The following is a 15492-nucleotide window of genomic DNA, read 5'->3' as shown; positions in this document are numbered from 1 at the left end:
TTACTCACTTTGAGCATGACTTCCCTCCTCTAAAGCAACTCTTGACAGTATTGGTAGAATTTGAAGGACTTCAAATTTCTTTTTAAGCAGTTACTACATCACAAAACCCAAATTTAAATAGGAAGCAATTTGTATGTGTGATTTTTTTCCCGCCCTGAAAATCCCTTCTGTGTTTCTTAAGGATCACTATGTAAACACGAGGGGAAGGAAAATTTAAAAAATTAAATAATAATTAAAAAAAAATTATCTTAAAAGTCCCAACAGTTTATTGACTTACGTCCTAACTTTGTGTCTTCCAATAATAAATGAAACTTTTCGACTCCAAGGGTTAATGAAACTGGACCAGCTAGTGTCCATGGTTATATAATCTCCATTTCTAGTGCAAAACCTGATTGGTGAATAGTCAAAAGGCTGTCCTCCATACTGAAGTACTGTAATGAACAATTCAAAAAGAAAGTTCAGATTAATATTTGCACAATTCTACTTAATGATTCAGGATTTTACAGTGAATTGCAAAGAAGGAAGATGATATTTGAAGGAACAAATACCACATATGTCTATACATTTAGAAATGCTGGGCTACCAGAATAATCAGACCTTCATAATTTACTGGACTATGTCAAGAACATAACCTTCAGAACACAACAAGCTAAAGTTGTCTGAAGAAACAGCTTTACATTTGCAAAGTTGAACGAAATTAACATTGCCAGAATGGCTCTTATTTTCTTCTCTATGACATAAGAAACACTATCATTTAAAGTATAACAACTTCTACCATTGCATTCTCAAGAAAATTTTCGTTATGCATGAAATATTCATTTACAGTCAATTTCTTTACAGCAGACATATGCTTCATATCAAACACGAAACTGAGCGATTTCTCATTTTCACCTATTTGCACTAAGAATCAAGTTGTAGAATAAAGGATTCAGTATTTACTTGCAGAAAAATTCATAGTCACAATTAATTTTCACCTCCTACTTGCTGAGGTCTTTGTGGTCATTATTATTAATTTCAGGAAAAAAAAATTATATTTCTGCCACAGTAAGAGATTACCTACTTTTTTTGTGAATTGCTAGCATTAAAGGTCTGTCATTTGGGTGAAGATGCACCAAGACTGGTGTTCCTATTAAGTCCTGAGGTAGGTATCCCAACAGAGGTACTGCTCTGGGAAAAGAAAAACAAAGAAAAAAAAAAAATCAAGTGGAATAAATGTATATTTAATCTTTAAAATGTTTGCATTTTAAGTTTTCTTTGCTCTTTTTCCTATAAAGAGAATTAATAATTTTAAGTTTAAATTTGGGGAAATAGCAGTGCCAGCTTAGTAGCAGTAGTACTCTTTGAACACGGGGGTTATTGTTTGTTTGTGGGGTGAAGTGTTGGGTGGGGTTTTTTTTGGTAACTTCAAACAACAACCTGATCAGACCAAATCAGGGAGTCTGCTGCAGCGGTTCTGTCTTTTCTGTGCTGCATAGCTCTAGAGGATAAATACTTCCCCTAATTTTAAAAGGGCATTAATAAAGTTTAATGGTGTAAAACCCTCATGAAGGGAAATGGTACCCCAATTTATGGGCTGCAAGCCAAGACTAAGGATCACAGGATTACTATAGTTGAACCAGCAACAGGGTAGTTGACTAGGACTCAAGAAAACTTTCTCACAGGCAGGTTAAGAGTTCAACTCAAAGGAGCTGCAAGGAAGCAAGGTTATTAATTAAAATAGAGAATTAAAAGTAATGTTACTGAATTCCTGCACATTATCAATCACCACTTATGATGTGAACAACTAATTTCTGTGATGAAATAATTTTCATTGATCACTTAGAGCATTCATATTAAGGAGAGAGTGAAAGTTCACAAATGTCAGTTTGCACCTCACCCTGAAAGCTAACCACCAAAAATATGCTTTGGAAAAAAAAATAATGCATTCAGCCAATACTACTCAGTAATGTTTAAGAAGTTACCAGATGCCAACAAGTCATCCTGTAAACTCAGCGGGCTGTATACCTTGCCCCAGCTCCACTCACTGACAAAGGGCCAGGAGCAGAAAGATACTCGGTGATGATAATCTGAATAGCTTTAATGAAGAACTTAGCAACAGCGCACCACAGACCCAGGATCTGTGTTGCGTTGGAACTCAAATGCACTACGGGACGAATGCGTTCAACATTGCACTTCCAATAACGCACTGGAATTAGATCAGTTCCCCAAAACATCAAACATACCCTTCTGGCAAAGAGGCTGAGACTTTCATGGGAAAATGAGGACAGCAACTAATGCCTTATTATTGAAGCAATTACTTAAATAATGAGTCTTAAAAGCTTGTGGATGGTCTAAAGCAACAACTTTACAAAGCTGAAACTGGCATGAAACTCACACCAAATCATATCATTTTGACACATTGACATTTAAAAACACTGCCAAGTTCAAAGCACATAAGAAAAGTTATGCCACTAGAGGAGTTTAAAATACCAATCAACTCTGACTTCAGTTAGGATTTCATCCAATAACGTTGTAAAAAGTAGAAGTAAACACAAATTTTTGTTCTCACTGTTCCTATTCTTTACCACCTGCTTTATGAAAGCCTGGCAAACTCTACATGTGTCTGTGCTGTGACAGAACATCCAGCCTAAAATGGATCAAATTTTAAACTGTTATTTATTAACCTAGTTATAAAGAAAGATGCAAATTCAGTCACTTCCATGAAAACAAAAAATCCCCTATGCATTTTTATACTGATATGAAGATCACTGGAAGAGTCATGGATCTAGAATATAGACTGATGAGTAGAGATTGAGCTGGGCTCACCTGTTCCAGTGAAGAGGAAGCTAAGGGATGATCCAGGAGCTTCCCACAACTACTGGAAAAAGGAGTTACAAAGATGGAATTAAATTTTCTTGGTGATGCCAGACAATAAACTATGGGCAACAGCCCCAGATTGCAGTCTGGAAAGCTTACGCTGGATGTTAAGAAAAGTTTTTTAACTGAGTCGTGCAACACGGGAACAGTTTTCCATACAGATTGTGTAATCTCTGTCCTTGGAGGTTTTCAGGCATTACCGAGACAAGGTCATAGCTGACCTAACCTAGAACTGGGCAACGGTTTCATTTCAAGAAAAAGCATGGCACAGAGAGACCTCCAGCAGTCCCTTCCAACCAGCATTTCTGTGATTGTGTAATGCTGTATTTTATAATATTTAATTTACTATCTACTAGAGGCAGTACCTCAGCATCATTATGCTTCTTCATAAAGAATAACTCAAAATAATTCAGAGTTTAAGTTAATAAGCTCACTTCATGAATGCAAATGCACGAATGGCATAAAAAATGGCTGATGAGGAGTGGCAGCAAGTTTAGTTTGTGTTTTATAGAATGACATTTAAAATATCAAAACAACATGAATAAGAAGTCTCTTTGTATTCTTATTGTAAGTTAAATAGGAAACTGCTTTAAATTAAATTTACTAGTATGACTCCACTGTGAACTATGTAGAACTCCTTACACCCATCATACACATCAAGTATCAAATACATTTCAAAGACAAACACATACAGGAATGATCCATTTAATTCCAGGAAAATATTCATTTTTACTCAACATATTCTGTGCAGAGATCCACTTGCAGAGTTAAGACAAATAAGCATTCTTCCTACCCGTGAACACATACTGATTACAGAATTAACTTTATTTTATGCAAGTCTGGCAGCAGTTTCAGCATTATATTATGAACAATTCTCACTCGACAGCAGGTGTTCAGTTGTATATTTTTAAATATTAGACTCCGCTTTCTTAAAGAATCTATTGTTTTCTGTATTCCACCTAACCCTGGAGAGCTTAAGAGTAATAAGCTGCATGTGCATATCTTGGTAAAAATTTAGCTGGCTGCCAATGCTCTCAGGAGTTAAATAATTAAAAGCAAAATCAACCACACTGATCACAAGAACAGAAATAAATGAAACAAAGTCCTAATATCAGACCAAGATGTAATAAACCCTCACTGTGAGTGTTCAAAAACGGTACTTGAGAATAAGTGGTAACACCAGATGAACAGGGAAGAAGCTTCCATAGTAGCCATAGAGAAGGGATTTACCGTACACACTCCACCCAAGCCCAAGAATAAGGGCAAAGCTCTCCAGTCAGTAATCTTGCCATTTATGTTAAGCGACTCCTGGAAATAAATGAGCTGGGGGTGCACAGAGGAAGGGAAGCTACACAGCGTGCTATTAGGCTGTTTGAAAAGATAAACCCACGCTGCAAAGTTGCAGTTGGCTTGGAGCATATGTGGGAATGAGGGAGAGAGAAAAATCCATGAAGAGGACAGTACTATACTGGACTAAGCAGTTCTTTCGTCAGCTTAAGCTGTTTAGGGAGACTGTATGAATCATATAAAGGAAACACAGTTTGTCAGCATTCCATTGTCTTCTATCCTGCAGGAACTCTTCACACGAAGCCACAATGTCCACACAAGTTAGCCAAAAATAGCAGCACCTTAAAGTCCAAACTTAACCTCAGTGATCAGCTGTTGTCTTCTTGTACTGTGATCTCCAATAGCTACCTTTTGCAATTGTCGTATAATAAAAAAACACGCGCGCTGCAGTAATACTGATGTGCCTGACCTCTCTGCAGATAAACTGCCTCAAAAGTCAAACAGTAATTTTTCTTACCTTATTGAGTCCAGCTTAGTCAAACTTCCCAACAACCTACTTTCCCCACCAATAACTTTCTCTTCTGCTGCAGTTAAAGATTTTGCCAAGAACAGCAGAATTCTTCAGAAACAAGAAGATTCCCACCCAAAATTGTCCATTATACTGCTACTCTGTCTGCAGACATCCTCCCCATCTAGACCTACGAAGAAAATTTTAGCCTTCTTAGAATGCTTAAAAACAAGACAAGGGGAGAACCTCAGAAGTCATATGTTACTATTGCAGCCAACTTACTTTTCACTAATGAGAAAAAAATCAGAATAAAATCCTGCATTTGCACATCAGAAACCATCATGAGGAAAATATCAAGTAAAACAAGGGAAGAGGAAGCGAAAGGAAATGAAAAGGCAGCCTGTGTTTTCAACTCAGGAACAAGTGAATTTTCTTCTCAAGTCAAGTCTTCAAAACACTATGATATTCCAAAGTGCATCCCTGCCCTTAAAAGCCTGTTGAGATTATCGTTTCCTCCTCAGCCAAGTACACTCCTAACTCTGAAGGAGTATCTGCCATTTTTTTCATAGGCTTCACATTTCAATCACCTGAACATCCTTTGAAAGGTCCCTGGCAAAAGTAATGCAGAAGACTAAAGGAAAGCTTGGTTTACACCTTAGTTCCTGAGCCTCTGTGTATGCCTTAAGATCACAGGCGGCATATTTGGTTCTACTCTGAAATGTGAATACTTACTCTCATCAGCTTCCACAATTGTCAAAGAAATGTGAAGTCTTCAGCCAGTACAATCTGAGCAGTTTTTTGTATACAGACAACAACAGCAAGCACTATGAAGACTGTCGTTTGAACTGAGAACACAGAATATCTTTTTTTTTTTTTTTAAAGATCTAATGTTGCATTTAAAAGACACACCTCTAGTTGTATCTCGGCCAGCAGAAAGTGACAGCAGCACATTGTTTGTTATTAATTGGGTCAAACTTTAAAAAAAACACAAACTAAAAATTTTACACAAGTAATGTTTGTTAGCACAGGAATTTTCCTGACTGTGGGTTTCATTCATTGAATTTATGTCCAGACTTGCCCCAGACAGAAATGGAAGAACAAGATGTTAGCAGGCGAACAGTTTTCCACTTAAACACCACAGTGTAATGTGTTTTCCTGCTTAGTGAAAATTGGGGGATGTACTTTTCTTGGGTTAAACACTCTTCAGTAGTCACAGAATTTTTTAACCCCACACAGACATATTAATTATTTAATTAAATCCTAAAAATATCTGTAAAGATACTGGAGAGCTTGCTTATCAGTAAAATTAAAAAAAAAAATATTTTGTGTAATTACCTTTCGTCTACATCCTGGAACAAACAGGTCGGTGTGTGCGTAGTTGTAAAAATTCTTTTGTCAGGAGGAATTCTGGGTGCTGAGAGAAAAATAAAAGCCGATTAACAAGTAGGGGTTTTTGCACACAAAATACTTCAAGCTACATGTTTCTATTAAATACTGAGTAAAGTCTAAAAGCCTGTCTAAGAGCATACAGGAAAGCAGCTTGTGAGCTCACAGCCTCTCAGCAAGGGCAGTGAACAGAATCTATTATCTTTCACTTTAACAGAACTTGAGATCACTGACAATAATCATATAGCTGGCTTTCTTAGGCTGAAATTCAGTTTTGCTACAGCACATGGAAATTCTTATAGCAGTCAGTACACAGAACAGTTCTTACTTTCAGGACACCAAACTAGTCTTCGTACATTCAAAGGATTACCTTCATAACCCGAATGTACTTTTTCTGCAAGCAACACACAGCAAAGCTGGTCTTCTGCTATTTCCGGATCTTGCACTTTGATAAGGTAAGGAGTCATCCGAAATGGGTGATAGCAAATCTCATTTTCACGCTCCTTTCCCGCACTAATAATTAAACAGAGTTAATTACTTTACAGATTCATCTTATGCTAAACAAAGTTTTAATTTATCTATTGTCACCTCCTCATGACACAAGCACTGCATGATAGTTCCTAAAATAGCACCCAGTAATTTAACTTTCTGAATTTTTTTTTTTGGTAGACGAGAACCTAATTCTGATGGCATCCTTTGCATACCAATGGCAGTAAAGAATACGTTGTCCTCTCTACTGCCTGAAAAAAATTGCTTTAACCGGAAATTTGATGGAAAAAGAAAAACCCACCTCCTATGACAGATCAAGTTATTTTGTTGACCCAATAATCTTAACCTGTGACATTATACCCTTTAGAGGAATGAATTTATAGTTGTATTTTATGAAGACTGCTATATCCCCTCAGTTAAACATAAAGACCTTCTTTTACTCAATTTTTATTCCGATTTAAAAAGAACGAAGACTCAGAAGTTCTTACCTATAATAACAGTTCTTTACGTAATAAGAATCCAAACCATAATAATGAAAATAACAACCATTTACACAGTGACAAAAAAAATATATATTTCCTTATATATAAACTTTATATAAGTTTATAACAGCACAGCTTTATAAAACCAAAACTTTTGGAACCAATGTTAGTTGGACAAAAAAGTTTACAGTAACACCAGCAGTACTTTTAAAGTACATCCAATCCAATGCTCTGGAGTGGTGCGTTGTCTCTAATTTGTTTAAAAGTTCACTCATACCTTAATGATAAGTATTTATTTACTCCAGAAGTAATTAAGCAATAGTATCCATTTTCAGAAATGCTACCAGAGAGGCAATAAGCAGCAAGGAATCAAATTGCACAAGAAAGAACACAGAGTAAGCAGCCAGTATTTCCTAAATAAAAGCAACTAAAGGGAGTGGGGGAAGGAAAAGAAGGAAGAAAAGCAAAACCAAAGGAACTGTGTCATCTAGTAACTGCAAAAAGAGACAAGTCAAGTTACCCTCATGTAGCTTTCTCTACAGGACACTTAAGGTAAATTTAAGACTAGACATTAGTCTCTAGAATGAAAGAGGCTCTGTAGCAGGTGCTGAACAGAACAGTTCAATTAACATGAACTGAGACTTTCCACAGCAGTAGGAGATACCATATCAGCTTCTTGTATGGTGCAAAGGTCAATATTCACATTGATTAACTTCTAAGATGCAACTTCCTGAAATCACTTTGCAGTTTTCTCTGTAGCTTCTAGGAGTTAATCAGCTAGAGGACATGCATATGTTTTGCCTTATGTTCACATTATGGAAAAGTAATAAACTTACACACCATATGGTTCTTATACAAGTCAAATACTTTTGTAATGGATGGTTTCATAACATAACACTAAGCTTTACAATATTGTTGTCTTACCTGATGCGACAGAAAAAAGATTTCTCTTCCATGCAATCCTGGGTGGAAGACTCTAGAAATTTCATAACAAGTTACAAATTACTATGAGATTATGATAGGTAAAACAAGATTTTTTCCTTAAGTGATAACCACTGAATTCTTTAAAAAGTTTATGTTCCCTGAAGTCTCCGTATATATTTGCTAAACAATGTACTTCATAAGCAACTAAATCTGAACACCACTCAGATTCTGAGTCTGGCATGTGAATCACAGCTGCTCGCTTATTAAGCCTTTCGCCAAAAACACGTCTAAACAGTTCTCCAGTTTGAGCTGTTTACTCTTATCAGCTCTTCCACTGTACTTTATAGTGTTGACCAAAAATGTTTTATTATCTGGGACCCTAAAATTGGACCTTTTTCCTAGAAAGGCACTAGGACAGCTAGATCATCAAATCTACTTACCAATACGCGCCCCGCCCCCCCCCCAAAAAAAAGTCTTTTTCATGAAGGCTTCCTTTCAACTTCTAAGCCTATTTCCCTCCTTTTCCACAGTAGCCACAGACTGATTTCCAAGGCAAGCTCTGGTCTTTCAAAGGCCTCAGTGTGCAATACTTTTGGATATTATATTCTATGGCAGCTGATACACGGGCTCGTGTGCATAGTTCCACTTACTGCATTTTTGAAATTTGAAGCTATACACAAACATAACAAAACTACAGAAAACATTTCAGGAAAAAAAAAAATGCATAACTGAATAATAACTGTAATTATGATCGCATGGTCAGAATTCACCACTGACCCTGTTTTGAGCCAGAGGTTGGACTAGATACCTCACAAGGTCCCTTCCGACCTACTTTATGTATGTATTACTTAGTATACATTTATTGCTAATTTTTTTTTTTTTCAGATTAAATATGGTTCACACTCTGACTTAACTTAATGGACTTAGTATAGAATGGATTGGAATTTCAAACATTTAGACCTTGAATTTCTATTGTTTGGTTAAAATAGTTGCTAGCCATTTCTCAATTCCTAATAGCTGTAGCTACACTAGTAAAACAATCCTCCCACAAACAAATATCAAGTGCCCTAAGATGTCCGATCCTTCACCATTAGCATGCCTAACATCATTTTTCTAAGGCTAAAAAAACAGAGACATGATTACACTTGGTAAATGCACAGTGATCGTAGCTGAAGTACATCTTTCTACACTGTCATCAAGGTGTCCAGTATTCAAATCACAACCATTTTAAAAGGAAGGAGGCAGAATATTATCCCCCTTATATCTGAAGAAATTTTAAGGAAAAACTGTGGTCATTTGATTGCTAGTAAAAGCAGAAAGCAAACCCACTATTCAGCATGAATACCTATTTTGTTTTCTTTCATCATTTGAACGAAAGACGCATGAGAACCAACAAACAATGACATTCAGAAGACTTCTAGCCAACAGACAAGCCTTGCTGATTTATAAAAGTGTTATACATCTAGTATTGTTCAGAGATTTCTAATAACGCATCTGTGTTACACCCTCAAAAAGTGATGGAGAAGGATGGAAGGATATTAAAAATCAGTTCAAGTATTTGCACTAGCATGACTGAAAGAAGGTCAGAGAAACATCTGCTGTTGAGACTACTCACCAGCTCTATTGCAAATATTCCATGATGGTAATCTGTATGGGGTAGTAGAAGTATAGAACACACTGACATCCTGAGGTGCCAAGAACTCCACAAATTTGGCATTTTTAAAATAACCCCTCTTACAGCGGAGAATAGAAGCAGCTTGATCAGAGATGTACAAAATTTTCCCAGTAATCAAAGAAACGGCTACAGCAAACATATCCTAAAAAAAAAAATCTCAAATTATTTAGACAGTTTAAAATGTTCTTCAATCCAGTATGTGTTTCTTAGAAAAACACTTAATATATAAAAGCATTTATAGGTTCAAAATAAAAATTAAGGAAATAGTGTTAAAACGCATCTGTTTAGGGAGCGATAGAATAAAATTAATCCGCTTATGAAGCAGACACAGACAGTACACTCTTTTGAGCAATGCAATAACACACCAGCATCTTACCGTATTACAAGCCCTAAATATCACTGCCTAAAATTTTATGATGCAGAATGAATTTATGAATTAAGAATTAAAGAGCTTCCAGTTACAAAACTGCACATTTTCCTTGTACTTCTTACAGGCATACTTTACATTCAAGAAATTCAGCTGTTTTGTGAAAGGCTGATTACGTTAGCTTGTCCATCCACTGCAAAATGAAAAAAAGTCCTCTAAACCACTTGGTAAAGTAATGAGTAGACAGGTGGAAAGTCCCACACGAGCATACACACACTCCACTGGTAACATTTCATGTTGTTTTTCTTCTTGACACAGAAGAGCTTCCTGCGTCATAACCTTTAGTGCTCTATCCACTAACAGTACACAAACTTAAGAGCTGTCGTCAGAACACTGGTTTCACAAACTCAGATGCTTCAGATCAATTGAACAATGTTTATGATATTTGGCTTAAGTTCTCAGTTGTACTCTAGACTTCCTATTTATTTTACGTTGTGGGCTACCTTTACTATTCATAAATACAACAAAACCCACCCATTTCAAGCTAGGGAACATCCCCCATCCTGCCATTATTTTATTGATTTCAGAACTTCATACATTCAGGCAGACGCTTCAGGAAAAAAAAAAAAGTGGTAGAAAGTAGTCCAATAAGTTTAGACGAAATTATTTTTTGAAGACTCCATAATATATCCCTAAAACACTGGGAACGTGGAAAATAAATAATTAAAAAAAAATCATTTGGACTGTCATTTTACTGCTAAAAACTACGCTGATCGTCATAGCTGTTCTTATCTAGACGAGAAGACAGTACCACTGGATCACACAGTAAGCCTATATCAGTTGCAAAGATCAGACAAATTCCACAGAACAGGACACAACACACAGTGATTCCAACCCTTTCATCACTTTTCAGTCACACTAACACAAAGAACTGGTGAAACATCAGATAACCTCTACTAATAAGGATAAGCTGAAATGATTCACAGTGTGCCTTGACTAAAATTTGGAAAGAGTTACACTCCAACTTCAGCAGGTGTTCTAAAATTAAAACTAACCATGTCTCACAGTGCATTATATCACCCTGATGTTGAGATACGTCACACCATCGTCTCTAAGCGCGAGGTACAATTCAGAGGACCAAGGAGTTTAGACTACTACTACTTCCCACCTAACTAACAGCAAAAAGCTTAGATCCAGGTGCTATTGGCAAAGTCTGCGAAGGCTCAGAGTTTCTACTCAACATACACTGGAAGGCAAAAGCTAGCTTCTTCAGCTTATTGGCCGAGCTATCAACTCTTACCTTGTAAAAAGAAGGCATGCCTGAGAATTCCAGTTCTAGAAAACATTTTCTATACACACTGTAGACTTGGGTCACCATACTCACTGCATTTTTCGTGATGTATTCTGAGGTTATAGTCTCAACTTCTTCCACTGTGTAAGATGACACGTTGAGTCCAGCAGGCTGGGATTCATTAATCATCAACAGTTGGTAATATTCCTCATTGGCTACATGAGAACATCAAACAATTTATATTCAGAATTAAAAATCTCATCGATAAACATCCATCCTGGAAGCAGTAAATGGCCAAAATCTTTTTTGGCATAAGCACAGAATGGGCAGTTGGGAAATCTAGGTACTACTCCAAATTAGTTTTTCCTCAGTAGAGCTTCCTCATCAGTAACCCAAATAAGTTTACCCATCTTAATATACCCACATGTGCATGATCATGTATTTTGGTCTGTTTGACAGTTCAAATAGTATGAAACTAAATTATTTTCAAATTAATTTTCTAACTCAAAGTATCAGTAAAGTATCAAGCATCTAGAGAGCTGCTCTAACTCCCAAAAGAACACAAGTTAACAGATCCAACAAATGGGAACACCATTAAAATATCTGCTGGTTTTCAAACCTCTTAGTAAGTTTTCTAGCATAATAAACTTAGCTTTACACAGACAACCACAAAATTCCTATTTAAAATGTTTAATTTTATCCAATTTAGCATTATCTAGGTAGTATCATACTTTATTACCTTTAACTTGTTTAATGCTTTTAAGGGCGTATTTCAACGTCGTTAGGACACTAGATTTGCCTTTAATTCTCTTTTCAGAAGGAAGGTGAGCTTTCAGCTCTTGTAATGTTTTCAGTAATTCCTTTTGTGTTTTGGCTTTAGTGGACTGCTCACTACTGTAAGATTAAAGACAAAAAATAAAACGTCATTTGAATGCTTGAAGTGCCACACCATCCTCACTGAAGCCCAAAGATACTCTGACACTTGTCATGTACCTAAATTTGTAGAGCTAGCCACATCAATTTTTCCAATACTTAGTATCAACATTGAGAACATACAATAATTCTTAAGTTAGCTACAACCATTTAAAATGAAAGATTTACCACCACCTGAAGTCTTATCGTGAAATGTACTCTGTATGTACAACAGGACATATACCATATACCCAAGCACCAGATAACTTTTTTTTTGCCACAGTCTCCCTCTCCCTTTTTAGTGGTATTTTCCTTAGTTCCTTTCAAATTCAAACTCATAGAAATGTTCATGGACTTCAAAGGAGCAAAGCAGGAGGTCCATTCAAGTCTTCACCTCCTGTTCGAGCAGGTTCTCATAAGAAAGGTCCCTGAAAAGGGAATGGCAGTGGGAGAGCATCAAGTTAACAAATGGAGAAATCCTTGGAACAATGTATCCCAGTTAAGCATGGCAATACATTAAATAAGATAAGGAAACTTGACTAAATATGTAGGGTAAAGAATCAGAGGAGGCTGGAGACAAAAACTGCATTCACATTTCTCAGGCGCACGTTTAGAAATGCTGTCTCAGTGTAGAAGGTCAAACTACAGAAAATATCAGTGCCAACGTCAGGAAATTATTGCCTGCCTGTGCAGTTCCTGATATCTCTCCCCCTTATTAAGGGGTGCTGACAAAATCAAAAAGGAAGAGAAAAGGAGGTAAGGGAAGGGAGGGGGAGGATGACAAAGATGGGTGGCAGGTGGGTAGGAAGCAGTTAAAATGAAAAATTACCTTCTCTTTCTCATCAGAGTAGATTTTAAGAGCTAATCAGTCACAACAATCAAGAGGATTCTAGACTTTTCTTAAACCTTCCTGAAAATAAATTCTTTCCCATCAAAAGGAATGTGACAGGTGACTGTCATAGCTAGTAGTCTCTAAGTTGTTATCCTAAGAAGCACTGTAGAAACAATGGTCTTGGCAACTGCACTGCCCTGTCTGAAGTGCTCAGTGAAGTGGCTTCAGCTTCTAAGTAATTTTCAAGAGGATTTCTGAACATTTTTCTGGGAAGTTTGAAAAGCTCTTCAGGTAGATCAATCATCTGACAGGTGTTGGGTGTATTTCACCAAAAATGCCTGGGAAGTGACAAAGCTGGCTTGTACTAGAGAATGCACATTGTTCTTGCTTACATCACGTTGTACTATGAGAAACATAGCATTCACTTAATCAGTGGTCATCTTGTACTGAGGAATAATGGCAAGGGATAAGACAAAGGAGTATAGTACTCCCCTGGGAAACATTCTGTTCATGTTGTATATCAAAATCACACCTACAATATGGCTTGACAGTTTGGACTGATGCAATCAAACAGGGCCTTGTTAATAGAAGAACCCTCTATGCTGGCAGTAGGGAGGAAGAGAGTGGGGGGAAAAGACTATGAAATAGCTGAGCATACTGCTGGTTTTGTACTCTGAGTATGCTTCACAAGAGTGGTCCAGATTCTTTTGCAAGAAAAGAAACCTTTCCAAATTAGCCTGCAGCAGCAGCAAATATAGAAGATGGGCCTTCTTGGAAAGTAAGTTACACAACTCAAAAATGTTTTTCCAAAGATCAGTAGCATCAGGCACAGTAGCCAACCACAGGGAAGGCATGACTTGCAGAGGACAGAATAAGCAAGTTCTATAAAGACAGGAACTTTCCATTTTGCTTTATGTAGTCAGTGAACTGTAAAGGTACCTACAGATATTAAACTAAGTAGTTGGTCGGTGCCAATACTGAATCCAAAGCCCAGAAGTCTTTTAATCGAAGACTAAACCTATAGCTTATCAGCATATTTTTTAGCCTTCTCTTTAAGGATCATTCTTTAGATATCCTCAGTCTCCCATTCCAAAAAGATGATTGGATTCTGCTCTGTAATCCTCTAGCACTGTGCCTGACAGCTGTAGAAAACACTGTACCATCTGAATTCCTATTTATTTCTGAGCAGAGAGCTATTAATGAAATTTAAAATAAAGAGGTATCAGAAAAACTGTAGTAAGTAACCCCTCACAAAATCTTGCAGTGAAGAAAACTGAATCAATGGGAAAGGAAGATTAAGAAATGCCTTTGGTTCACTCTGGCTTTCACACTAAAAGCAACATGAACTCCAGAACACAATTTCCAATTGAAAATACAGCACAGAACAAGATCTCCAGGTGCCTGCAAGGCAGACACAGAGAATAAATGCATCAAGCACCAAATGGTGCAAAGGAATAATTTTAATTTACCACTTCTCTAGCAACTGCATCAGGTAGAAACTTTCAGATAGGTATATGTAGATAAGGGTCTTAACATCGGTATGCTATAGCTAGATATCCTTGATCTGCTCAGGATCAGGTTTTGGTCTCCCAATCAGAAGCTGACTCAAAAACATTGAACAAGTACAGTAGGGCACTCTGAAGTGTCCAGATTTGAGCCTTCAATGCCACCAGGTTTCTCAAGGCTATGAGGGTCAGAAGCAGAGTTCATACAGAGGGATTCCTGTAGCTGATGTTGGTTTATCCTTACAGACTTGAGGCTTCAGTCCTGGTGAATGGAACACAGGAGAGGCAGATGATATCTGGACATCAGAACACACTCAACTCAATGGGTGAATTCTGATGTTAAACCACTACTAGGTTATCCCCAGGCAAGGGCTTCAGACTAAATTCTGAAGAGCAGAAAATGTAAATAAAAGCTTAAAAAACCACACTAGAGCTGAATCAATATTTGAAGTGAACGACAACAATAAAAATTACAGAGTTAAGCTACCAAATCAAAACAAAGTAAGATAACTTGAAAGGTTATTGCACAACTTGCACGGAACTCCAACAAAAAGCTCTAATTCAACCAAGTGGTTAATAGGATACGCTACTGATTACGGACAGGAAGAGAATCAAAGATAGATTTCTTGTGTACTCCTCCAGGTTTAGCCAAAACAAATAACCAAAACACAACACTATTTAGTTTTCAGCATTTAGCATTATATACATGCAAATTACCGAAAATATATGCAGATTAATTTACCTGCATCCACTGCTAGACTGATTGTGTTCAGAGTTCGCAATCATCAGACTAAATGCATTTGAGCTTGAACTAGAATAACAAAAAATAGAAAGAGGTTAATATTAGTAAACGTAAGAAAAGAACTTTTAGTTCATTTCAGCTTTATATTTTCCTATTAATGACTGGTTATCTAGAAGAAAAAAGCTTTGAAAGCTTCTGCCTGGTACAACAAATGGAAACTATAGCTGTTACGTATT

General features: G+C 36.9%; 1 protein-coding gene across 6 annotated transcripts in view; it reads right to left on the bottom strand.

The window, feature by feature from the left end:
- The window catches only part of PER2 (period circadian regulator 2), a 51264-nt gene that overhangs the window by 17404 nt on the left and 18368 nt on the right, over window positions 1-15492 (bottom strand). For 5 of the 6 annotated variants that reach the window (XM_068405915.1, XM_068405912.1, XM_068405916.1 and 2 more), the window contains 9 exons: window positions 15257-15325; window positions 12005-12159; window positions 11359-11480; window positions 9548-9749; window positions 7933-7984; window positions 6408-6550; window positions 5987-6065; window positions 1061-1167; window positions 278-431 (listed from right to left, as the gene is read on the bottom strand). In XM_068405915.1, the coding sequence (XP_068262016.1) occupies window positions 278-431; window positions 1061-1167; window positions 5987-6065; window positions 6408-6550; window positions 7933-7984; window positions 9548-9749; window positions 11359-11480; window positions 12005-12159; window positions 15257-15325 (1083 nt within the window). Of the gene's footprint in view, window positions 1-277; window positions 432-1060; window positions 1168-5986; window positions 6066-6407; window positions 6551-7932; window positions 7985-9547; window positions 9750-11274; window positions 11294-11358; window positions 11481-12004; window positions 12160-15256; window positions 15326-15492 lie in introns of those variants that run through there. The other variant, XM_068405917.1, reaches the window with a different exon arrangement.

This window comes from Nyctibius grandis, chromosome 8 (assembly GCF_013368605.1).
Source record: "Nyctibius grandis isolate bNycGra1 chromosome 8, bNycGra1.pri, whole genome shotgun sequence".
NCBI classification, from domain to species: Eukaryota; Metazoa; Chordata; class Aves; order Nyctibiiformes; family Nyctibiidae; genus Nyctibius; species Nyctibius grandis.
Note: the sequence above shows the minus strand (reverse complement) of the source record. Positions and strands in the feature narration are given on the sequence as shown.